Source organism: Lagopus muta, chromosome 6 (assembly GCF_023343835.1).
Source record: "Lagopus muta isolate bLagMut1 chromosome 6, bLagMut1 primary, whole genome shotgun sequence".
NCBI lineage: Eukaryota > Metazoa > Chordata > Aves > Galliformes > Phasianidae > Lagopus > Lagopus muta.
Window position 1 is genome coordinate 36,516,479 of NC_064438.1, and position 27,028 is coordinate 36,543,506.

Consider the following 27,028-nt stretch of genomic DNA (forward strand, 5'->3'; position numbering starts at 1 on the left):
TCCTTGCTGAATACATTTAAAATTTAGTTGGATCCATTTGTTTCTTTTATGAAAACAGTATTTTCAGTTCAATTCACTCTTTGCAGGTCTCCTTACAGTAAGTTTCCATAGTTTACTAATTGACATTTAATGTAAAGCATTCTTCCTGCTACCTGAAGCTGTTGATTCAAGGAGCTGCTTTTTAGTACTTAAACTAGACTCGATTGCTCTCCCTGTAGCTCAGCTGTTGGTTACCTTCCCTCAACCTGGGGAGCACAGCTTTGGCCTCAGCTGGTTATCAGGAATTGCAGCTTTCCTATCCCCTGGGCTTGGTAAAGGGCAATGCTCAGAAGCTGTTGTTTTGTTTAAAGAAAGTCCTATTGCAGAGTATTTCAGGGAAGGGAAGAGAGAGGGACACCCCAACTCTTTCTGTCATCACCTGTTCAGTCAGTAAGTGGTAAAAGCATAACTTAACCAAGTCTTCCTCTTTCACAGAAGCTTTCTAGGGCCGCGTGTTGACTCCTGGGGAGGAGAGAATCTCAGGCAAAAAGGAGCCAGGAAAGGACCCAGACCTCCTGGCTGCGATGCTGCCAAACACTCAGCAATTTGATGGAGGGTGGATGTAGGCTAAGGAGGAGAGAAGTTCTGCTCCTACCTTTCCCTTTCTAATGCCGATGTCATACTATTCCCGCGGCTGATTCTGCTGCACCGCTGGGTTGCAAAGAGTTAAAATGGAGAGCAGAGCAGCATGTGCACGTTACAAACTACATGAGGCAAAATCCAGAGCTTGAAGTCCGGATCCCTTCATCTCCATTCTCCTGCCAACATCCCCCCCCTCCTGTCCTTCCAGCAATCATATATTATAAAGGGGTTTTATGATACAAATTTGATAATCTCCCATACACATTGGCACTGTTCTAATTGGAGTTGTAAGCCCATAAAATTCAAACTCTTTGTTTTCATGAAGGCCACAAGGTTTTAAAAGATACTATTGTACCGCCTAAAACCCATAAAATTGTCACTAGGGACTGATTAAACAGTCCTGAATTGAAACAGTGCGGATTTTGTCTAGGTCCTTTTCAACCACAACAATGCTCTTTTCAACTCCCGAGACAAAAGGAGGTTTAAGGAGCGATTCTCTGGGAGATTCTTCTGAGATAACCCCATCCATATGGGAGACAAGGTGGCCAGCAGCTGAGACAAAAATAAATAAATAAATAAATAAATGGGAAGAGAGGGAAGGAAAAAAGATTTTGGATGGCAGGAGGAAAAATAAAGTGAGGAGGGGGGTGGGAATAACAACAACAGAAAGACAGGTGAAACACAGTCTGTATTCCTCTGCGTTCTCCTCGCGCATCCGCAAGCCCGGCCCTGCCCGCATCCCCTCGGCACCTGCCCCTGCACAGGCGCGGCGGCGATGCGCGGGTTGGATGTGGTGCGGGGCCTGGCTGCGGCCTCCTGTCCCGGGGCACATCTGCACCGAGGAATTCCCTTTCGGGAAAACACGCATTAAAAACAAAACAAAACAACACAACAAAACTCCCCCCCCCCCCCCCAAAAACAAACAAACAAACAAAAAAACAAACAAAAAAACAAACAACCAACAACTCCTGAGTGCCCCTCTGCTTTAACTCGACCACCTTTCCTCGGCGTTTCTAACTCCCAAATATTCCCTCTAGGTTCTTGGTTGCGTCTCCTTTCGAAGAGCTGAAGACAGTCAACAACTCAAACCTCTTTCTCTCGTTTTTAAAGTGTTTTCCGTATTTACAGCTAGCAGTTGAATGATTATTTCCCTCCAATTAATAAAAGCAATAGTTCGATAAAGCGCTTCAAGACGTAATTCTCCAGCTGTTAACATACTTCACTGCTCTGTCGTCCACCCTTCCCCACCATACCTTTGGAACAGCTGCGGGCTAGCGGTCAAGTCCGCTCAATGTCGGCTCTTGCCTTAGCGGCTCGGGAAAGCCCAGCGCTGAGCGTACTGCCGTGGTGCCGGAGCCGTCGAACCGAGCTGAGCCGATGGGAATCCCGCCCCGCAGCCCTCGGCCCAAGCGAAGGGTGCGGAGCCCGCAACCACAGGCGCCCAGCACCCTCTGGCAAGCTCTATTCGCCGTTCACCATGGCTTGCGTGGGTAACGCAGAGGAACTCGAATGCGAAGGTCCTCTGGAGAGTTCAAGAGAAGTATTTAAGAGCGAGAAACAATCCAAAGTGAAAGATCTAACGGTCAAAAATACACTCCTTATCCGAGAAAAAAATATTTTCTGAGTATCATTTTATTAGTCACTGGAAGAATAAGCTATTTTCAAGTAAACTAGGTCGCTAGTTTTTATTATTATTTTTTTTAATAGGAAACCTCTCCGACAGAGCCAGGAGGAGAGGAGCTATCACCGAAGCAGAGCCGTACACGGCTCCGTGCCCCGGGAGCAGATTGCCCCGGCAGTCGCGCTCCGTGCCCGCGTCTCCGTGCCCCGCCCGCCCCGTCCGGGAGCCTTCTTCGAGCCCGTGGCCGGGCGAGCCCTTGCGATGAGTCCTGCCCGGAGGGGGAGGCGCCGCCGTCACCAGCTCCAGGAGACGACGGCGGGATGCGCTAAGTGCTGGTACGCGGGGCAGACGCCGAGGGTAGGCGGGCAGGCCGGGTAGCCCTGCACGGCGAGGGCGGCCTGGGCGCTGCAGCCCGCCAGCGCGCAGCCCAGCTTGGGGCGGGAGGCGGCTGGCGAGGAACTGGCGGGGAAGCTCCGGCAGGGCTCCCCGTCCCTCAGTAGCACCGGCACCGGCATCACCACCCGGCGCAGCAGGGCAGGCGGGCGCGGAGGAGGAGGACTGCCGGGGCCCTCACTCCGTGCCCTTTTCATCTTGTAGCGGTGGTTTTGGAACCAGATTTTCACCTGCGTGGGAGTGAGGCTGAGCAGGCGGGCCAGCTGCTCCCGCTCCGGCGCCGAGAGGTACCGCTGCTGCCGGAACCGGCGCTCTAGCTCCAGTGTTTGAGCTTTGGAGAACAGCACTCGTCTCTTCTTCTTCTTCTCGGTCTCCGAGCCGCGGGCTGGGAGCGACCTCTGCGTGGAGTCGGGCAGGCTCAGCTCCGGGCCGCTCTCGTCGGAAGCTGGGGACAGCGAGGGGTTAGAGAGAGAGGCCGCCGGGCAGAATACGGGCCGCCGAGGCCGAGCGCGTCACCTCCTGCGGGGAGAGCGCGGGGTTTACCGGAACTCAGAGGGTGTGCCGGGCCCAACCTGGGTAAGGGGAGTCGTAGCCACGGGACGGAAAGGGCCGGACCCACGGCACGTCCCCGCAGGCACCCCTTCCTCGCCTTGCGCGGGTGCCAGCAGCGGCACGGGGCTAGCACCGGGCTACCAAATGTGCGCACTTTCCTCCAGCCACGACTACCTTAACGCAGAGCTTATCCCGATGGGGTTTCTGCTTCCGCCTGAAGCAGAGACTCGCCCCCTCACCTCTGTTTAAAAGCATCTGTATCTGCCGCGCAGTTTGGGATAAGTGCCGCAGCGCTGGGCTGAGCGACGGCTGCTCGCCGCGGTGGGAAGCGCGTGGGCATCCACGGCTGCGGCCGCAGCGCTGCATGGCAGCCTGCGTGCTGCCTTCCGCGCTGCGGGGGGATCCGAACCCCTCCAGTACAAACAGGCGGATGGCTGCAACACTGAAACGGGAGGAAGGAATCCGGGAGCGAGGCTAAATGGTAACTGCAAAGAGACGGGAGGATACAGCCCGAGGCTAAGCTTTCTGCCATAGCCTTGCTCACACCGAGGGGAAAAAAAAAATAATCTTTTCTCTCACAAGCTCGTGGCTGGGATCCTCCTGCTGCTTGGTCCTTGTAGTTCAATAATATCCTATATAATTCCCAGCCTGGATCCCCCCGGCGCTGCAGGCTACATGCGCTGGCAGTTCGCTTCTTCGCATCTTCCCCAGAAGAACGGGGAACAAACACACGATAGCTGCAAGGAGATGGCGAGTTTCTGTCCGTAGTATACTCACAGGGATAGTGATTTCTGTCCGTCTCTATCCAGCCACGATATGGAGAGCCGCTGTATTTTTCCGCCGAATGCTGGCGGTGGTGGTGGTCAGAAGCTTGCTTCATGCTATGCGCATCCTGTTCTGGTAAATCCAAGATGCTCCTCACTGTAAAACTGATCCTGCCAGATGTGGCCATGGTAGGGTGTGCACACTCCCCAAAAATATCTTCCCGAAGTCCCAAACCCCCTCCCTTAAAGCCTCGAGGAAAGGACTGCGTAGTTACTGGGGAATCTCTCGGCTCGAGAGGAGCCCTTCCATCGCCACTCAACCCCAAATATTAGTGTCGTTTACAGACGTGTCCTGTTTATATAAACAGTCCTCCCCACTGCAAACACTGCCCGCTTTCAAACCGTCCCTGTCTATAGGATGCTAAGTACCTGAATTAGTCAAGTGCTAAAGCCCTAATGGGAGTAGGTGTAACCCCCCTCCCGCCACCCCCATGGGAGAATAACCCGTTACCTCCCAAAGACAGCAGGAAACAGGCTTCATCATTACATATTCTGTCTGATTAGCCAAAAGTGGGGACAGATAATGGTAATTGTTAGCAGTGAATAACATCTTGGGTGGCATGCGGATGACCAACAACCACCCCCCTCCACCCGCCACCAAAGCCACCAGCGTCCCTTCTATCCCCAGACAAAGTGAATCCTCCCAGGACATCCGCAGAGCCTGCCGAGAGCCCCCTCCTAGCTTCTCCTTCTTTATTCTCCCCCCGCTCCCCAACCCCCCTTCTTTTCCCTATCTTTAAACCTGGCAGGAATTTCACTCGCTATTTGTTTTATTTTCCCGGGCCGTTCATCGCTCTCTCTCTTCTCCAGTGGCAGCGTTCCTACCCTCAGCCCCTACCGGGGCTTTCACACCTCCGCGGAAAGGCTGCTGCGTGCGAACGTTCTGGGGACTGTTGTGCTACATCTCCTGTGCATGGTGTGGCTGTAAGGTTTTTTTTCTCGGGAACAGCGATGGGGTGACCGTGGCTGGGTACACAGGGGTAACTCGACACACTTGCTTCATGGGAAGGAGAAGTAGGGGAGATTTTATTAACATCATTTTGCTCTGTGATTAACCCAAAGGCGACGTGTGTAAGGTGTTGCAGTGACTCCAGATGGGAGAGAAGGAGAAAAGCTCAGACGCGGCAGCGCCTTTCTTTGTTTATCCACAGCCCCCCTAGCTCTGCTTCACCTGCGGAGAGCCCCAGCACTTGTCCGGATCCGGGGCAGTGGCCGTCGGCTAGATGCAGCCCCAGCGGCACCTCCGTTTCCCCTCGCAGCCTCTCATTGCGGAGCTGCAGTCTGGCTTTGCCTGGCTTCCGTGAGACTCACAAACCGACACAAAGCCACCAAGCCTCGCCAGCCGCTCAAAGGCCGAGCACAGCGCAGGGCTCGCTTCCTAGGCGCATGGCAGGGACCGGGGGACCGACAGCCGCGACCTGTTTCGGCTTCGTCCGGGATGCGCAGCGAGGGGAAGAAACATGGGAGGAGAGGGGACATATGAGCTCTGTCGCTCTTGAACACCGCCCAACTGCACACAATGTGACCCCGTCGGGTAAATTGCGTGAAATCCTGCGCCTCGAAAGAGCAATCTAGAGGCACATGCAGAAATGGCTCTAGCCGGCTGCTTTGTTGGTTCAGATCTCCCTGTCCAAACAGACACCTCTAACCCATTGTGCTCAGATTTTATTTATCCATCCCCAGCTTCGCCCCTCTGCCTCCTGCAGCCCCTCCCCGCCTGGCTCCGTGCAGCGCTTCGCGAAACAGCTCCACTCCACGGGAAATGGGAGCTGGGCGATAACGGTGGTGAGGGACAAGATTTATATCGCGGAGATCTGTGGCGGAGATGAAAACAGGGCACCGGTCTCCATTTGGCCATCTTCCCGCATATTTTCCTGGGACCGGCCACGCTCCATATAAACCATTCCCAGGCCGAGATTGCCGCAGCCACCTATCAAGCGTGCGGGTGACAGTAGTTATCTTCCTCGCTCCGAGCGCTGCCTCCCAGCCGTCCTGGGTGGTCGAAGCGAGGGGAGCACAAATACATGCCAACTGCTAGGCCGTGAACAAAGGGGAAATGTAGCCCTATGTCCCGGACCTGTTGGAAGCATTTGTTCCAGTCAAGATTTTGCATTTGTTCAGATCTGGAATAATAGGTGATTGACGCCTTCCCACAATGTGCTTTAACTCTCCGGGATAAATCGGAGCTTGTTCCTTGTTGTCATGGTTTTCAATAGGGTTCAATGGGATTGAACCACTATCGACTCTGCTTTACGTCTCCGGCAGCCCCGTCCATACAAATTTATTAGTTATGTCTTTTTAAATAAGATTAAATAGAAGCGACGTGGCCGCGCTCCGCCGAGCTGCTCCTCCCGCACCGCTGTGGCCCCCGGGCGCGGCTCCCGGTGTGTGACTCCCCGTGTCGCACCCGCGTCGCCCGGGGGGGCTCGGTCCTGTCGCCCCGCCTGGCAGAACCGCGCTTACCTGCGGGCAGCGCACTGCCGCCCGCTTCCGGCCGCCCCGAAAGCAAAGGAGTCCGCAACGTGCTTATTAATAACTTGACCCCGCGGGCAAACACTTGCTGAGTGCCTGTGCTTGGAGCTGGATGCCGGGGGGGGCGGCAGGGGAGGGGCGGGCCGGGGGCTCGGAGCCGCAGAGCTGTACAGTACCGCGGTGGCTCTTACAAGGAGTTTGCTAAGGACTCTCCAAAGAAAGTGCAAAAACTCTGCAAGGAAAAAAAGTGGGGATGAGAGAAAGAGAGTCTACTTCAGTGACCTCTCTTAGCCTTTTAATCTATTTAACATCCTAAGCCCACACTGATGTGTAGAAATAAGTAAATGGTACTCTTCAAGCCTTAAGAGCTCTTCAGCATCAAATATTTGCACTTACTCTTAGAGTTTTTCTCAAATAGCACAAGACACATTCTCCCTGGACGAGCCGAGCTAACTAAATATACCTACGCATTGTTATCTGCGGGAAATAGTTCCCTTCAAAGGGAGAACGCAAGAACCTGAAATGTTTCATGTCTTGTTTTGCTTGGGACTGACTCCGTACTTGCCAGCCCCGGCTGCCCAACCCCATTTCGGGCTCTGCGGGTTCACGTTTCATCCCTTCGAGGGACGCTCTGACCGTGGGGACTCCCGGGGGCCGCAGCTTTTGACAGACGGCGCGCACGAGGATGAAGCCGGGATGGGCAGCGCCGGCTGCGCACCCCACGCGTGGGCCCGCGGAGGAGAGCTGCGCGTGCCCGTCCTTGCTAATTTCCCAGCCGCACTGTGCATCCCAGAGAATGTCCCCTCTTCGTAGAGGATAAAGGAAAGAAAAAAGATTCTAAATCAATAATATTTATTTGTTACCACGTTTTTCACAGCGCGCTTTTCATCCCTCCCTGCCGCCAAGCGTGTTTGTTTGAGGCTCAAGAGAAACACAGCAGGAACAGCAGCGTTCTCCAGTCCGAGACGTGGCCCGGCCAGGCCCTTTTAAGGATATCCCGGAGCTCGCTCTGACCTTCCCCATTCCCCTCAGGGCTCTGCCGGGCTATAAACATCTGAGAAAACAGGAGCTTCCCCCGTTTTTTTTTTTTTTTTTTTTTTTTTTTTTTTTTTGTTTGTTTGTTTGTCTGTTTGTTTGTTTTATTTTTGTTTGCTTGTTTGTTTTGAATGGGTTCATCTGTTGTGCTCAGTGGAGGATTCCAAAGCAGATTGATTAAACCGATATATGCGGGATGCTCAAATGCAATCAGAGAGAAGAGGGAAAAAATAGATAAAAGTATTTACGCCAATGAAAGCAGCATTCTGTTGATGGTGGATGCAGTCGTAGCTTTATGGAGGAGCCCTCCATAGCGCTTAGCAGACGGCTGCGGGGCAGCACCAGCGCCCAGGGGAGGAGGATGGGGGCCGCCCAGGCTGTGCTGCGGATGCGTGCGTTTCAGCCGCGGAAGCTGCCGGAGCAGCGCACCTCGGCGGTCTCACAGCCACGGGCCGTTGACGTCTGGGAAATGAGGCATGGAAAGTGAGCGACTTGACAAATACCACAACAACACTTGGCAAATGAAACCTTGGCCTAGAGTTTTCTTTCTCTAGATACTGGATTTTAATATTTCAATCTGTATTTCAATCAACGTCCATATGAGAGGATTCAAAACTCACTACTTTGGTTTTACTGAAAGGAAAACCTGATCTCACAGAATTCAATGGAAACTGTAGAATTTAAAATTCGAAATTAGAACAGGAAAAATGCTGTCCTTCCATAAAATCCTTTACTTCATTTTCTAATAATGAAAATTTTCATAGCTCGGAAGTTTTCTTTTGTAAGTGCCTGCAAATAATGTCTTTCCCATCAGCTTTAACTTTGAATCTTACCATAAACTCTTGTATTTTAGCTTTGCAATCTACATTCTTTACAGTATATTTTATGATTAGAGCAATATTGTGGAAGGAGTGTAATATTATCTACAGGAAGGATTGGTTTCTATTTATATATTGTATTTGTCCCTCTTCCCCAGAAGAATAATGTCAGTTACTTTTGGCCATAGGTTTTTCTGCTTTTTAATACGTCCTAGAAATCCACTTTTTTTTTCATTACTTTTAAAAAATTTTTTATTTTTTTCCCCCAGCTTCGTTATTTCTTCTTTTCATTACCATTCCCCAGCCTAAATACAATGAACTCAACCAAAAACCTCAAGATTTTTTTTCATTTAATGGTTACTCTGAAGCCTCTAATTCTCTGGTGCACCACCTTGTACTCCACCTAAATCATGTCTCTGCTATCAGTTTCCATTTGGTTTTGCAGAGCTTATTAATCAAAAATAAATAATAATTATTACATCCAATACATTAAAAACATGTTATCCAAGGCTTACACTTTCTCCGAAGCCCTCAATTTTCTGTTCTGCATTTAAACAAGAGGCATTACTCCTCGGAAGAGGGATTATCCGCAGCAGTGGACAGAGCTTTTCATTTGCTCCATGTGATCATCCCGGAGGAATTATTTTGCAAATGGACCACAAGCAAAGCAGACAGGGACAAACTCTCCCTGCCCTCCCTTGGATTGGGATGAGCTTGTGCTGTGCCTAGGTGGTGTGTCCTCACAATACAAGGAAGTAGAGTGGGGCTGTCACTTGCCCTGGCTTCCCTCTCCTCGGGGTGCCTGGGCCTCAGATCTTGGGAGAGGCTGAGGGAACAGTTCTCCTGCCAGCACACTGCCCTTGGGCAAGCAGGGAACACCTCCCAAGGTTACCTGGGTGGCACAGCAGCAGCAGTCCCACTGATACCATTCCTCTCCATTTTTATCTCACTGCTGGGGCAGGGGCAGGCTCCAGGTGAAGGGCAAAAGACTTGCTCCCAAGTTCTGCGCCCACTGCCAAAGTTGGAGCACACAGGTTCCTTTCTCCAGGGCAAGATGTCCATGCTCATGGTGAAGGAGGCATCTCTGGAATGCAGAGTAACAATGGCCTTGAAAGGGACAGGTCTACAGCAGAGGCTGCATTTTGTGCTTTGAACAGCTTATAAAGGTATATATTGTTCTTCAGTGTATGACTTTGGTTTGGACTGATATTTATTCATTACATTTTAAAGTAATAAATAAATTCTAACAAGTATTCTCCATTGGTTAAATGCAATTAAATTCGAATACAAAATCTCTATGAGAATAAAATCAACAGCCAAAATTATGAATTTTAGAAAGTTCTCTTTGTCACTTTCATAGGATATGATTTCCTTCCTCTGTGCCTTGCTGGGTCGCGCAGAGACACCAGTGCTTTGGCTGGTACCTGCTGGCTGGCTGCCACTCACATGTGCTGACTGCCGCCAGCCTGCTGCCAAGCCAAATGTTTGCCTTCCTCCCCTTAGTCAGCCAATAACTCAGGCTTTCTCTCAAGCCATTGTGTTTCTCTGAACTCCTGCAATCATAATTGGTTTTGAGACTCCTGTCTATTGATTGAATTTGTTTGAGGCTGCCTTTTTTTTCCCTATGGGTGCCACACAAGGACTGTCTGTGCCAGCAGCCCCCATTCTGTTCTCTTGGTGGGTGGGAGTTTACTGAGGAGGCGCTTTCAGTTTGTAACACTAGAAACTGGATTTTATGTTTGACTGCATATGGGTCAGACCAAATGTCCCCATTTACAAATGTGGCTTGAAATCTGCATTTGAGTTTCTCAGCTTTGCCCTGACTTGATATTGAGCTGCTTTTTTTTTGTCCCTACAGATGTATGTAATGAAGAGAATTATTTCAGGTTTGTGCAGCAAGGAGCCAAGGTTTATTTTTGCATACAAAAATTTCTCAGGCTAAGATTCAGCTCATGACACACATCCAACTTTATGTACTTTGTACATGAAAGTGCATACACACATTTTGATGCTCATTATTTTCCATAATAGACCTTGAAGTTCACAGAAGATGATTTATTTTCCTTTCTGTTTTAGCATCTGTCTCCACAGCTCTCTTCTGTTTTTCTTCCCTTCTCTCACTCACATTTTACCTCTTTTGCCCTCATTTTTCTCTCTTGACAGTTTCCATTTAAAAGCCTATTTGCAGTCATTTTCTCACAGCACATCTGAACATACTCTATACCAGCAGGTCTTGTGTTAAGAAACCATGAGGATACGTAGTAATTTCTCAGTCCCATTGCAGTTCCTTAAATGCTGTTAGTCACCAAACTGAACAGTAAAACAAGCTAAGATCCCCAGACAATCCTAGACTGAAATATTTTATTAGAAAACAATAAACAGAAGTATGTTTTCAGCTATGCTTCATTTTAAGCTTATGCTCAGGTTGTTCAGTAAAATCCTTGGGTCTGATTCAGCTGTCATTATCCATTCTTAATCTAAAGGGTCTTAAAGTTAAGCCTTGGTGAGCACTGCGTTTCAGTTTAGGTCAAGAAATTTATTTCATTTGAAAGAGCTACACCTTTGCTAGATGTGGTGAGAATACAAATGTCTCTCTGGGTTATTTTCTCAAAGGCTCTTTTGTGCAGTAATTATCAAAGTTGGGCACTAGCAAATTAGTTGCATGGTCTGACAGAGTGTGGGTCAGAAGAAAACAGAAGAGATCTAAAATCTGATTTTGGCTCAGCTCACCCTGCAACTATTTCCGCAATGTAAAATAATGTCAGATTTTATTGAAGTGTATCATACAACTTCTGTGGTTGTAATGATGTAATGGGTGAGTAGTCATACAGCGCACTAATCACATAAATTGTTGTCAAAACCTCTAAATGAACACTCAGGAGACGTATTTCATTATGGACTCACTGCCTGATCCACACTACTGCAATTATCTGTGCTGAATTCTGGACATATGTGTGTGCTGTTCTTACGTTCACTAAAGCTATTTAAACAGCCTCAATCCCTAAGGCAGAGAAGTTACAAGTAGAGTGGAAGTGGCTGCTGCAAGAATGCTTCAGAAGAAAATGTCTTAGGGTATTTGGGGATTTTAATACATTGCAAACACAGTGGCACAATATTATGTAGCAACTTTCAAAATGCCACAGCTGAAGTTCCCATAAAAAGTGCAGGAGTTGTCTCGTATAGTTTGGAGTGGGTTAGGTGGGTTAGTTGTTGATGGTTTTGTTTTTGCTTGTTTGTTTGTTTGTTTGCCTTGACTGTATTTGTATGATGATTGGAATCAGGCACTGCCCTGGAAGTTGCTGTGGGCAGGAACACCTCTGACTGCCTCTGATTCTGCAGCAACAGACAAATCCCCCTGCAGTCTCCTCAGAGAAGAAGTTGACTCAGGCATCAAACAACTCCTAAATACACAGGGTCAGTGGAAATGGGAGGACAGAAAGCCAGGAGGCAAGAAGAGCACACAATAACTAATAGTGAATAAATGGCTGCCGACCCTCCCATCTCTGCCCTCCTTTTCAGGCTGATCTTGAAGGAAGGGTGGGTATTGGTTTTCTGTAGTTTAGTCAGCTTCAAACACAGAGCCTTAAACTCTGCTGAAGCATCTTATAACTTTTTTGCTGGTTTGTTGTACACTGACAACCACCCTATATTAGCATACTTGTTAGCAATATCCCTGACAACTTGTCGGTGATAATCTCTCAGCTTTTGGTATGACAAATAATAACTGCTTTAAAGACCTATTGGTCAGTTTCTGTCAGTCAGAACGGCTTTTTTGGTGCTGAAAGTTCTCCCTGGAATTCCCAGAGTTATGTTATTTCCAAAGTCAACCTTAGGAATATCCTTTTTGCCTCAGGTCGTGGCTACTGGATGTATAAAACCGCAGCTTTGAGACTTTTCCCTCGTACTGCAGTGCTTAAGCATGCTGACAGGAAGGAAGAACAGTGGATGATTAATTTTAAAACAAAACATTCCCGCCAGCCCTCTGCAGCTCAATGGAAGCTGTGGTGACTGAGGCATTTATGGAGAAGATTTCAAAATGGGATGTATTTATCCCATGACAGCACTCTATTACCATGACTTTTTGTGGTATACCTTTAATGACCTAAGTATACAGTACAGAGTAACCCTAGTATAATAGTTTTCATATGACAGAATTTGTTGTAACAGCGAAAAAAAGCAACTTTACTATTTCTGGAGCAGACACATTCCAATCTTCTTTTTTCTTTTTTATCTTTTTCTTCTTTTTAATATGTTTTCTTTCCTTCTATTTCTCATCCAGTTAGCAAAAATGTCCATGGATTAACAATGCAGTTGCTAAATCAGCTCACATCATCATTTGTATTATGCCCAACATCAAGCAGATTTACAGAATTTAATGTTTAGTAGTGCTGGCTTGAATCCTTTTGTGAGTTTGCAGTGATCTATTGCATTGATTTAGTTGACATTTACAGTTAAACAGCACAGGATTGCATGATGCATATTTAATTTGATAAACATTTTATGTTTGCTGGAGCAGCAGCTGTTTTATTTTATGTATTTAATCAAAGAAGTGCTTTGTAAAGCTATGCTGTGCTTTGGTCCGTAACAAATGTTTACTTTAAAGTAGAAAAGAGTTCATCTGTGCTCAAACAGTTGCATTATGCATTCTATCAGGCTGTGTCGCGAGGGAATTACATTTGCAAATAGAAAATAAAAAAGGAATGACAAAGGAGAAAAAGAAAGCACTATTTTTAGTGCCTTATCTTGCAAACATAGATCAAAACACAAAAGAGAAATGTTTGAAAGAGGGACTTGGGTGCTGTTTCTCCAGGAATCACGCTGATGTGCAGCCAGCTCCCGGCCAATGGGCACCGCCGCGCCCAGCACAGAGGGAGGAAGGTGGCAGTGTGGAGCTGCCCGTCGGCACGGGGCTGCACACAATGGTTGAAAGGCGACCACCCAAAGTGACGCTGCAGCGGGAGGGTGCGCTGAGACCTGCAGCGGTGACCTCGGCCTGTGACCAGTGGAGTGCAGAGTCACTGAGTCAGGAAGGTACCTCGGGCCCTGCTTTTCAGCGGCCGTGTGAATCAGCATAAGCATCTTATAATGCTTGAAAAACTTTGTGGGTAACCAAGTGAACTGAGATGGTGTTGGGAGACTGGGGGGGTCCTCAAGCGCAGCAACAAGCAGCAACCAGCATTGCAGCTGCTCTTTCAATACAGCAGGCGATGGTCTGCCAGGGAGTCCTGCAGCAGTACTTTTGGCAGTGTATTTAGGCAACTTCTACACTTAGTTCACTGAAATCAGGAGCCTTGAGCTGTGCTTTGTGGTCTTGAAACAGGTGGGAAAAAGAGAGAAGTCTCATTTGTGGCATAGAAGTAGGGTGATATGGAGATATGTTTAAATACTCACAAAAGCAGACCTTAGGCTTCCATGTACCCATAAAGGTATTTTGTGCCATTGGGGGCTTCCAGGCTACTTTTTCACACTCTAAGTATATATACAGCTGGGAATACAGGGAAAAAATACAGCTTAACTTAATCAGTGCTGCAGTTTATTGTGTTCTGTTGTCCTCAGAGGATTTAAATTCATTTGGATGTGACAGCTGTATTGCAGCTGCAGCCAGAATACTCTCTGTCTTTCTTTAGTGTCAACAGCAACATTTGGAGAGATTTCCTGTACTGCCTGGTTCGACTCCTTTATTTCTTGCAGATTTTATTTTATGAAATTAATCTTTGTACTCTTAAATGTTTAAATTTGTGTTCTTCCTGCTTCATTTTTTTGATCCTCATGTGCTCTGCTTAGTTTTTCACTTAGGCAGTAACCACCACAGCAGCATATTCCATTTTCCTCTACCAGATCCAGAAACTCAGTGTCCAGAACCTTCCTAATGCTGATCAGTGCACTGTTTGCTATGTTCTGGGGACCTCAACACAGCAAAAGGGACCTGGCTCAGTGTATCTTCAGATTACTCTTCCACATCTCCAGGCCAACCACATGAAGCAATGAAGTGAAATGCTGAATCAGAGTTCACTGCATTTGTAGGCCATTGTGAAAAGGTTATATTCACTGGACAGTGTCAGTTCAAGTAGAGTTTATTAGCATAAAATAATCAAATTTATGCAAGGTGTCTATACCAACCTGAAACACAATAAAAATCAATGTTGACAAATGAAACGTTGATACTATTTTAAACAAGATTAGTGGTTTCCCTTCAAAAACAAAAACAAAAACAAAAGCAAAAAAACACCAAAAAAATACACTCATACACGAAACAGCAGAAACAGTGAGAGAAAAATACAGATAGACCTATGAAAGCCAATGTATATTGGGCTTTTTCACATAAACCTAGATATAGAGTGTTTGTATATATCTCCATCGACTTAATGGAGATACACTAGTTTAAACCAGTTAAGTTGGTGTTGCTAGATATTTTATTATTTCTTCTATTGCCTTACTGTGCCAGCTTACAGAGTGGACACAAGAAATGAAGGGCTTACAGTACCTGAAAATGAGCTGAAATGTTGCAGTGCTGGTTAAGTGTTTAATTGCTTGTCCAAGTTAACAGCATGTTTAGTGTGCACCATATGGAAAACCTTACACAAATGGATTTACAGAAAGAAGACCTCGCTAGATTGGGAGCATAAAGGTCTATAGCTACAGGTAGGAAGAAAATTGCTTGCAAATATGTTTTAACAGTAAACCAGCATCAGATAATACCACGGGAGTAGTGGCTGCACACAAGGAGCAGTGGGGAAGATGAGAGCTACGGCTGTCCCTGTTGTGTCCAGCAGCACTTCAGCATGGACTGTCTGCTGCCAGCCAGGCTGGATGCCTGGCCAAAAAATAAAATCCTACAGGTGGTAGTAACAGAGCAGAGAATCAGGCCCCACAGTACCTAGACAGCAGGAATTTTCTGCAAGGATTGTTCTAAATGGAGTTTCCATTCTTAGTTTGGAAAACTTCCCTGGACCCTTCTTTATGTTCTGTTGTTTTTTCTTCCCTCCGCTGTTATGTGTGCCCATCCTCCAGCATGGCAGCTTGGACACAGGTGATAAATGCCAGGCTACATCTCCTATATCCACGCTTCATCGTCCTATATAATAGTACAGGTTCACAGGCTTTGCTTTGCTTGTCCATTTCTAGAGAGGTGTTTAAAAGATACAATTGCCATTAAAAAGGGATAAATACACTTGAGCAGGCAAGGGCCAAGTCTCTAGTGGTGATTTGGACACCAAACCAGGAATAACAATGTACTAAAGGCTGTGGCTTGGACATTTATTTCCTGTAGGAATTTGCCTCCAGAGCACTGTGTTGGCAAGTAATGTCTCCTCAGCAAACAAGGACACTGCCAGGTCCCTGGCTTTTCTCCTATTATCTTTTATCCAAGAAAGCAGTAAACAGCAAGAAAGCAGCACAGTTTCTATGTCCATAGCTTTGAACATCTCTTTCTGCTCACTCTTTACCTAGGGCATTATCTCAGATGTACTTCAGCCTATTAAAGAGTACTATCATAACTAGCATTCAACATAAATATCATAGAGGCCTTACACAGGTAATTATATTTTGCATCAGAAACTCTCACAGCAATCTTTGTTAAAGGTCACTACACAAGAAAAATATTTTCAAGTATATTGAATGTGGGTTTTTTTTTTTTCCAGATATAATACAAAAGAACGTGCTATAATTTTGTCTCTAATCATGAGTTAATTATAGTCAAATTGCAATGGACAACCTGGCTCCTAATGTTGTTTTGGGAAATAATATCCTGTAAACATGAAAGATAGAAAAGAATCTTTTTTGAAAACTGAGTTTCTGTCACATTTGTGTGATGTCAGCACTTAGGGCTTTAAAGAAAAAACAAATTGCTATTAGTCCATGAGACTCACTAACCCTACAAAAGCCTCTTCCCTTTGCTCTGACAATATAAGAAGTTTTTGCAGTGCATCTGCATTGTGTTTGTAACCACTTCAACATACTTTGATGCTCATTGGCCCTTAGTTTAAATAACAGTCTGCACTTCTATCTTTTACAGTAAGACAATATCACATTCCAGCCTTAAAGAGTAAACATTGTTCAGGGAGTATTCAAGTTAAATGGCAGTGGAGAATCAGAAAATGGCTGAACCCTAAACAACATAAGTGACAGGGATTTGTCATGGGAATCTACTCTTTTATATAGGAAAAAATTGGCTGAAGTTTTACTGCTACTTAGCAATTTGGTTCTGTTATCAGGTAATATTTAGGGCAGTGAAACCATATGCTGAGTATCTGTTCTCACTGGCTGACTTAAACCTGCAGAAGCAATATCACATCCTTCAGGGATTGAAGCTCACTGGGTGTCCTCTGATAATCGTCCCATTGCACTTGGAATGAAGGGGATCACTCCAGTCTGACAGCAATTCAGAATTAATCAGCACATTTTCTGGGATATTCAGAAAATGAGTTGAAGGAAAGAGGGTCAATAGCCAGAGAGCACTGGGGACAGTGATGCACACAGCACTGTCTAATGCCCCTTGTCATAAGCTGGCTGGAAGGTTCACAGAATAGCAAGGTTCACAGAAATGCATTCAGGTTCGTATAGCACATAAATATTGTGCATAAATATTACATTGTCTTCTCTAAGGTAATCTAACTGGCATAAACTGTGAAAAACCAGCTGGGCATTAGAGGCTCATACATCAAGGAATTAGGCTGTTGGGACCTGGACATACAAAGTGAACAGTCTGTTTTCACCCTTACTGCATTTCTTTGTTTGTAACAACTTGAACTATTTCACGGCAGCATAAAGACAACTACAGAGAAAAGGAATCCCAGCAGTGCTTGTTTTTAAAGTATCTTTTCTTCCCACACAAGGTCCTTTAAGACTGGCAAGTAAAAAGCTCTTGTCAGCCTTCCATTCCATTTATTTCTATGGCTCCACAATGTGCTCTCCCTCCATGCGTCCTCTTGCAGTCCGCTGTTGGCTCTTTGTTGTCTGGAGACTCACTAGGATTCTAACATCTTACCTAAATTGCTCAGTAGAAAAATATCAGAATATTTCATTTCATCAGCTTGAAGTACTTTGCTTCTCTACAGTTGAAGCACTTCAATTCAGCTGTAATATTTTGACTTTAGGAAAATAATGAAATATTGTAAACTGTAAGCATTGAAGCCAATGCAAAAAGATTGAAGCATGCAGTGAATGTCTTTTTGAGGTATTTCAAGTCACAACAAATTTTGGATTTTTCTTTTAAACATCAGGATTTCTTTCTTTTTTTTTTTTTTTTAAGAGAAAAGGAAACAGAAATTACAGATTCGGTTTTCTTCTAATAAAATGGGCATTGTCCAGCCACTGGTTGCTCATACCATAGGGTTGCTTCCTCCAGCACTTAGTCTTTTGATAGACAGTGGCCCATAGTGTGATGCATAGACTGACAGCCTCCTGTAAGAGAACTATTCACTGCAGCTGAGAGATTTATCTTCAATTTTAATCCTCACAGGAGGATCACAATCCTTTCAGTGTAGAACAGTGCTTAGAACAGAAACTGTTCAGCAAAATGAGCAGTGATGGTTTCTGGGCCATTCAAGGTCACAAAAATGAAGATAGAAGGGATATTGTGATTTTTTTGGTAACTCAACAGCCATTCCATTCCTTGTAACAGATTTTCAGCACAGTGATTGAGATCAAGGGAGTCAACGTAGCCAAAAATCTGTTCTGAATTCAGTAAGGTATTTCATGACCTTTGGAAGGGAAAGTGCTTGAAGAGTCAAATACAGAAATAAGGAAAGAAATGTTCATGCTGTGGAAACAGATCACTGTTTCAAAATCTCACTATTTCAAAAACCAATCAAGTATATTGTAATGGTGAGAGAACTACTAAATATGAAAGAAAGTAACTGAAGTACTTAAATGAAAGTACTGAAGTAAGGGAGAATGCCTTCATTAGGCTCATATCTTAGTGAAATTAGAAATCATAAAACTCCCTTCCTTGTTGATGCCAGAGGATCAAAACCTTTAAGACAGGGGGAAATGAAGGCTGAAGGTGAATGAGTTAAGGCACAAAGTTATCCTGAAGAAGGATTTCTGAAATATCAGCTCCAACTACATAGCACATCTTTTCACTCTCCTACATTGGCAGAAAGCCCCTATTGCAGGAAGAGAACTGTGCTTGCACAAGGACAGGGGGCTGCTGAAATGAAACAGGAGGTACTGAACTCTGGGCATTACAAGAGAAGAGCAATGCAGACTATAGCCCTGTACATCTATGAGCTGATTTTTCATGATTCACAGAAATAAAAGATAATATTATGGACAAAATCTTTTTTTCTTTTTTTTTTTTTTTTTCTTTTTGTCCTCCCAATAGTTGGACAGAAAATATTGGAAGTTCTGCAGAAAAAAGAAAGAAAGAAAGAAAGAAAGAAAGAAAGAAAGAAAGAAAGAAAGAAAGAAAGAAAGAAAGAAAGAAAGAAAGAAAGAAAGAAAGAAAGAAAGAAAGAAAGAAAGAAAGAAAGAAAGAAAGAAAGAAAGACCTATTCTATACTCTACTTTGGGGCAGAAATATATTTTTTAAATTTTTTTGATGTTAAATTGACTCTAATCTTGCTGCACTTGTCCTCCAAACAGTATTTCAGGACTTAGAGTATTACAAAAACTTATTTTCCAATACACATAGGGTGTAGAGCCTGAGGCTAAATTTTCTACTTCCTATTGCAAGACTTTTCTTAATGTAAGTTGTGTCTATAGTGAAATAATTTACTGAAATACTATCAAATGTAGTGTGACTCATTCTACGCCCTCAAGAGGATTCATGTTGTATAATATTTTCATTCAAACTGCACATTTCAGAAACTTCTAGATGCTGACTAAGTTATAGGTAATCCAATTTCTGTGCTTGAAGAGGCAGAAAAAAATCTTAATTTTAATTTTTAGAAGTGATTTTGCTCTAAATAGTTTTTTTTCTTTTTTCTTTTTCCTTTTTTCCTTTTTCTTTTTTCTTTTTTCTTTTTTTTTTTTTCTTTTTTTTTTTTTTTTTCTTTTTTTTTTTTTTTTTTTCTTTTTTTTTCCCTGGGTCAGAAAATGTGGGGGGAAGGTTTTTTTTTTTGTTTTCAAAATGTCTGCATTTCTTTGGTGTTGCATGTTGATTGCTACCACCAAAATTCTGTGATGGGATCCCAAGTAAATGCAAGGTGCAGATATTATCCAAGTCCAGTTGAGGCCCTGGGAGACCTCCTGTTTCCACTACCTGCAAAGCAAGGACCACTTCCACTTTCTTTGGGGACATCCAGATCCGGAAGCTGGATGCATTCGACGGGCAGAAGTGCCTTGTGCCCAGCACCCTTAGGATGGAGCAGCACTGCCAGCAGCTGAGGTACACCCTATGCAGCAGCTCCAGCGTGCTGTGAGTGCATCAGACTTGTTGTAGTATGTGGTATGTATGTAGGACAATGGTGTGGCAGGGATGTGCTTGGGCTGATGTCTCCGAGCACATTATTATACACACATGATTCATCTTGGGCTTCCCAACAGCTGAAAGTTCTAAATAAGGGGCTAAATTCCTTTTCCATATGGAGATCATTTATACATAAAATTTATGCTAGCCGTCATGTTTTTTCCTTATCTTTCTTGACTGACAGACAGGAATGAGAAAGGCAAGGTGAATTATTTACATTCACTACATCTGTTTATATTCTGCATATACAGAGATATTTACCATCCTGACACAATTTCAGCAGAGTTATGGGACAGACGTTCCTACAGGAACAGGACCACTGCTGCTCTGCTTCCACTGCTCACTGCAATCTGCCCAAACAGCCTTCTCTGGAAAACCAGGACAGTGCAAACAGGCACTGTGGTAAATGCAGCATTTAACTTCTTGCTTTTTGCCTTGCCCTTGAAGGCATGGCAGGAGAGTTCCCTACACCTCCTGGCTTTGGTGCTGGTGCAGTGAGGTTCTGAGGACAGCACTTGAGCAGATTTTTTGTACCATTCACTGCCCATTTTCAAAACCTGGAGTCTCACTCTGAGCAGAAAATCAAGTCACACCAAGGGGTCCCAGCTCACAGCAGGGATTTCTGTAAGACACTCTGATAGATAAGCAACTCCAGCTTCTATAAATGTCATGTATTTGCCATTAAAATTTACAGCGAATTTGGTAGAAAATACCATCAGCAAACATCCGGCCTGGTATTTCCCCTCACACTACCAGCAGTATGTAGGTCTCTATCCCCCTCTAGAGGTAAAAGGCTGAAGCATCTACTGTACGAGTAAACGCGCTTTGTTGTTTTGAAGCAGCTTGCAGCGGTCCAGGGTCTCCTGGCTGTCACAGCACTGATATGGCTAATGTCCAGACTGCATTTCTTGCTGCTCAAATCATCACCACTTCCCATCTCGTACAAGCCCTGTGCACTTGTGTAAAGCAGACATAAAGCCACGGCCATTGCAATATGAAAGTAGATCAGAGACCTTTGTTCAGGTGTAAGAAACTGTAAAAGATAGAAAGAGATGGAGAAATAGCCCTACAAGGACACAGAAATCCTGCAGTTATTCCAATTATTATTTGTGGATATCATAACTTCCAGTACAAATGTGGAAATGACTGCTGCAAACCCACCTGAAGATGGAGGGCTGGAAAATATTAGAGACACAAGAAATTGTAAGATGTTTTATTCCATAAAGTACTTTCTCCGAAACATATGTGGAGTAATGCAGTACAACCATCACAGATGCACTTCTCTGATTAAGGGAAGCTGAGAGATCTGGAATTGTTCAGGCTGGAGAAGAGAATGCTCAGTGGGAATCTCACTGAATTCCACTAGTACCCGAAAAGAAGGTATAAATAGAATGGAGTCAGGTTCTTCTCAGTGGGACTGGAGCACCTCCCCTATGAAGACAGGTTGAGGGAGCTGGGCTTCTTCAGCCTGGAGAAAAGAAGGCTGTGGGGTGACTTCATTGCAACCTTTCAATACTTAAAGGGAGCCTACAATGAGGAGGGAATCAACTCTTTGAAAGGGTTGATAACTGCAGGACAAGGGGAAATGGTTTTAAGTTGAGGGAGGGGAGATTTAGGTTGGATGTCAGGGGGAAATTCTTTATGGAGAGAGTGGTGAGGTACTGGAACAGACTGCCCAGAGAGGTTGTGGATGCCCCATCCCTGGAGGTGTTCAAGGCCAAATTGAATGGGGCCCTGGGCAGCCTGGTCTGGTATTAAATAGGGAGGTTGGTGGCCCTGCGTTTGGCAAGGGGGTTGGAGATTCGTGATCCTCGAGGTCCCTTCCAACCTGAGCCATTCTGTGATTCTGTGATTCTGTGATTCCTTGGTGATCATTGCCAGGATGAGTGGCCATGGGCACAAACTGGAGAACAAGAAAAATAAACGTTAAATTTAAATGCAATGCCCAGCATATTTGTAGACCAAATATGAAACAGAGAATGTAAATTTTGCTTTTACTTCTAGAAGACATTTATGAGGCAAAAGACTCAAGACGTTCTTCTGGTGCTATTTTTTCTATAGTTTGACTACAGATGCTTAAGGCTAATTATGTAGATCCTTCTTAGACTGTAATTTATGATCATTATTAAGCACAAGACGCCACTTCTGGCAGGAGATGTCCTAACCCAGAGATTGCTCGAGATCTGGAGAATAGTCTCAATACATACCACCACATGAACTCTCACTTGTTCTGTTTCTCCACATACATCATTTTTAGGCCACTGCTGGAGACATGATATTTTGGGGTATCCAAAGTTTAATCTTTCAGGATGGATATCAGCAGAAATTTCTTCTCAGAAAGAGCAATGATGCATCGGAACAGGCCTCCTGGGGAGGTGGTAGAGTCACTATCCCTGGAGGTGTTCAAGAAATGTGGAGATATGGCACTGAGGGACATGATCAGTGGGCATGGTGGGAATGGGTCAGCAACTGGGCTAGATGATCTTAGAAGTCTTTGGCAACCTTAAGGATTCATTATTGCTATGATTTTACGATGCAGAATGTTTCTTCCTGATGCTTTTATAAGCTCCAGTAAATATAGTGCCACTGAGTCAGTGTACAGGGAGACCAGAAAATCATGACACCCTTAAAATATAACTGGAAAAGAGAAAGAAAGCAGGAACTAGTGTCCTAGCAAAGCTAGCTCTAAAGGAAGAGAAGAGCACGTATTTATATGGAGCTCCAGCCTGAGCCAGTAAGTGTTTCTGCAATGGATTTAGGTAAGCTATATTTGTAGAGTGTCCAGCCTTGTGAGGTCGTGGTTAAAGCCATGTTAAACCAGCATTAAATTTCAGGCTTTTGGAGGGAGATTCATCGTGCTATATTGATTCCAAATGGTATTTAATATCTTGTTGACCTCTAGGCTTGAAACACAGAGAATCTTGTTTCATTAGTGCTCTGCAGAAGAATCTTTCTAAATTAGCACTTGTGCCTCACTCCTTTGAAATTCCTGGATTACAATTTCATAATAGACCAAGAAGAGATTATTTTAGGCTTTCAACTGTACTTTTTATGGGAACATTTGAACACTGATACAAATTCCAGGGAAAAGATGAAAAGCCTATTCGTTGATCTCAATAAGCTAAGTGAGTACCTTGGAAATATTCATTCCAACAAATATCACACACTTTCCTGTCAGATTTCTATGCTTTTATTTCAAAAAGCCTCAGAAACTTGGGTTACAAGGATGACTGACTGCTCTAACATCTTTCGCTGCTGAAGGCAGAATCACATTTGTAACATTTATCTCACATTTACCATTAAGAGGAATTTCAGCTAGACTTGAAGCCAAGTAACTCACAGGCTTTGTCAACATCTATTACCCAACTGTAGGAAGATGAAACAAATTATTTTTTATTAGGTCAATCTGAAGGAGTATTTCTATGCCCCATTTAGTAGTGTATTACTTCTCTAATGCAGAATAAATTGTTTGAGCCTTTTCCTGAGGCATTTTTCCAGAGAAGACATTAAAGTAGGTACAAGTTCACAGTCTGATCAGAGTTACAAAATTCCAGATTGGCCACAAAATGTGATTTCATATGCACATGTCGGGGAGGGGAAGCACTCTTCAGAAGGAAAACGAAAAGAAAAATGTGCTCCAAATACACCTGCAGGGCTTCATTAATATGAATGACATAGGAAAACATTCACACTTACACATATACCTACCATTAAGGCCTTCACATGAAAAGCATGAGTGTTTGGTACCAAAAGGAAAAACAAGAACTTTAATTGATTATGACTTGTGGTGCTAGTTTAGCCAAAGGCAAAGCTGTACTTGGGCAGGAAACAGATTGCACAAAAAACATGTTTTTTCCAAGCTGATCACATGTTCCAATCAAGAATTTCACTTAGTATTTGGTAAGAAACATTTGACTTTCCATGGATCTTCAGAGGAAAACCGAGTCAATAAGGAGGGATGTTCTGCCTATGTAGAGTCCTCTCCATCCACAACTTTTTCCTCACTACCTCTTAGTAGAAAAAAGACTCTACAAAATATTAAGCAAGTTACACACATAATTGTGTGTATGTTCAAACTGAAAAAACAGCAGAAGCAAAACAGAACAAACAAACAAACAAACAAAACCCAGGAAAACAAAAATGAAGTGTTTTGTCTTATTAGTGTAAAGTAATACATTATTTTTAAGATCAGATTGCACTAGTTAAGAAAACCGATGTTTCTTACAAAATCAGTCTAGTTTGGATTTCCATCCAGATAAAACACAATTTGTAGAAACAAACCTCTGCTGCCACAGCCTAAAGGTTGTTTGGGCCACCTCATACTTTAGACAGCCCTGAAGCAACTCAGAGCAAGGTGACGCACTAACTGATTCTCTTATACCACTCCTATGCTGCTCTGATCCAACCAGACTTGCAGGTATAAATAATATCTTACAGCTATGTGAGTACAGCTGACATTAATTGAAGCCACTGGAAAAAGGTAAACTTGAACTTGCAGTATAGATGAGAAATTACGGGATAGTGTTAGAGTTTCAAAGCCATGCTCTTCTTGGTCTCCTTTTATAGTAGGCTTCTGTTGCCTGGGGGGACTGAGTCTGCTGTTGGTGATTCTTAATGTCTATAATGTGAAACCCAGTGAGATGCAGCACAGACCTGGATCCCTGTGTCTAACCCACACACCTGCTGGCTGAGTGGTAAGTGTGAGCAGGAACACACTGTCCTTATTTCACATGGCAAACCTCTGGGATAAGTGGTGGCCAAAGAATTATCCATGTAGAGACACAAGAATTTAATGAGTTTCAGAAGGAAGGTGAATTTATTTTAGGTGCATTAACACTGTTTTATGAATAAAGTAGTTAGAAAAGCCAACACAAGCAGCGTGTGATACTTTTATAAATCTAGCCTGTAATTGTTACCATATGAAGCACACTTATTTTACTGCAACTTGAAGTACACTGTAAAAGATTGATTCATGAAGGCGTTATGAAATAATTAAGTGGGTTTTCTGTGAACTTAACCAATAAAAAGGTGCAGAAAAGACATGTCTGGAAGTTTCAGCGGTCACTATATATGCTGAAGCTGGTAACACACAGGTGTTCCTGTTCTAACAGCTAGTATCTGCCTGCAGCAAGAAGTGCTTTAGACAGAGTCCTATGCAGTGCTGCTTGGAAATGTGGTTCTTGAGGTAAGTAAAAGAGAATGTTGTAAGCATCAGCCTTAGCCCTGAGATATTAATGTAACAAAGGGAATTGTGACATCAGACTTCTTTGCTTGCTTTCCCTGTGATCAGTGGGTGGGATAAGTTGTTGAAAAATGGGAGAATAAGCCTTGAGATGCACCAGAAATCCAGACCAATTCTTTTTCTTGGTACTCTTGATATGCTTTTATGAATTCAATATCATCTCTCATTGTCCTTATAAACATGGTGTTTATCAGGATACTGCATCACTAATACTGGTTCTGCTGCCTGGATGATTGCTCTGGGCACAATCTCACAGTCTCAAATACTGTCTGATTGTTAGTAAAGAAAATGATACAAAAAAACATAAATTGTTGAGGAAAATGTGCTGCTGTGCTCCACACCAATTTATCCTATAGAAAGTGATGTAACTTTCTAAAAAAATATGTATACAGATACATGAGGCATTAATATATACAAGGATAGAAGTAATATAAGGGGAAAAACAACAACAACAACAACAACAACAAAACATGTCCTGAAACAGATTCACATTTAATATTAAATATATGGGGCAGGACTTATGAGGAGCTAAATCATTTACTGTAAGAAAGCAGCTCACGTGTTAATTCCATAGAGTTCACAGATCAAGCAACATTTTGCCTATCATGGTCACTTTTAGGTATGAGAAGGGCTGATATTACCACTCCAAGTGCTTCCAGTGTTAGGGACCCCCTCATTAATCTTTACCATACTTTTCTAAATTTAGTCAGTTTGATGATTTTCAAGCTATTCTATGTGTCACTCATTGGCCATTTCTTTTAAAGTAAGTGAAACATAGCCATCTTTTTCCTTTGCTGCCTAATTAGAAGTACTTGCAGAACGTGGTCTCAGCACTGCGTGTCTGTAACATCTTCCAAGCTTTACTTTTTATTCTCCTGTTGTAGTCTAAGATGCTCTTCTCATGTAATTTCTAGTAAATAAATGAAAATTAGGGTTTATGAAGGCAATAAATAACAAAATTTGTGATGCACCACAATTAAAACCATTAGCTGAACTCTCTAGGCTCATCTGTTCATTTTTATCACACTCTCCTCATTTCCTTCTTTCTGCTAACATTGCATAAGAATCCACTACCTACAATCTCACCTCAGCTGGTACTTTGCAAAATCCCCTGCAGCTCCTGCCACCTAGAGCTGCCTTTCTCCACTTCATCCTTGTCCAGCATCAACTACAAGAAAATATTTTTTTACTCATCATAATCTCTTCACCTCTCTCTTCCTCGGTGTTTCTTTACTGGTGAACAAACTGGTCTGTTAACAGTACAAAAGCATTTGGGGATGCAATAGGTGTGAAAGCCATGATCCCACACAGAATGGTGATTTCTGATGGATGTGCTTTTGAAATTTGTGTTGTTAGCTCAGAAGTATCAGGGACGTCAGATGTAACTCTCCTATTTCTACTGGGGGGATTCCTGCTCTGTAAATTTGTTTTAGCAAATTTATCAGAGGTGTTTCCACAGCTCTTTTGGTCAGAAGGATACCTCCTTCGTAATGGATGAGAACCTATTTGGATATTCCTCTGTAAAATACTTAGCGTAACACATATTTTTGCCTCCTTACATACAAGTAGATTCTAGCAGTGATAATGGAAATGACATATGTTTAGAGGATAATATCTATAATACAATAACCTATACTCTGCAAATTACTTAAGAAAACAAACTTTCTTTGTGGACACAGAATTTGCAGAGCTGGTGGTAGTATGTTTTGAGCAATGTTCCCTGCATAGCAGGTAGTAAAGGAAAGAGGGGCTAAGGAGAGAGGGAGGGCAGAGATCTGGATTTTGTAACTACTTTTAATAACAGCCATGGTGGATAAAACCTGTGGAGTTTTGAATAGCTTTGAAATCACTTCTCACCTCTGGTTTTGAAAACTCTAGCCCAATTATTTATTTACCTGATAGTGCTAAAGTCTTATTCAACATCGTTATTTGCTTGCTAGCAAAGAACCAAAAAGAGCTGCAGTCCAAAGGTAACCACACAACTAAATCACTTCCAGATGATAAGTCACACTCTGATGGTGAAAGCAGACTTTACAGTTT

General features: G+C 43.9%; 1 protein-coding gene across 1 annotated transcript; it reads right to left on the minus strand.

Moving 5' to 3' along the window:
• Positions 1 to 2,535: 2,535 nt before the first annotated feature.
• On the minus strand, positions 2,536 to 4,139 carry NKX2-8 (NK2 homeobox 8). The gene is made up of 2 exons (XM_048949481.1): positions 3,767 to 4,139; positions 2,536 to 3,080 (listed from the first exon to the last, which is right to left on the minus strand). The coding sequence occupies exons 1-2, from the start codon at positions 4,137 to 4,139 to the stop codon at positions 2,536 to 2,538; spliced, it is 918 nt and encodes a 305-aa protein (XP_048805438.1).
• Positions 4,140 to 27,028: the final 22,889 nt, after the last annotated feature.

Excerpts from the sequence above, each read along its gene's own strand:
- NKX2-8 (XM_048949481.1), bottom strand. The coding sequence starts at position 4,139 with ATGGCCACATCTGGCAGGATCAGTTTTACAGTGAGGAGCATCTTGGAT. Across the intron at positions 3,081-3,766 it reads AGGATCCCAGCCACGAGCTT|CTTCCGACGAGAGCGGCCCG; the intron begins GTGAGAGAAAAG and ends CGCTGTCCCCAG.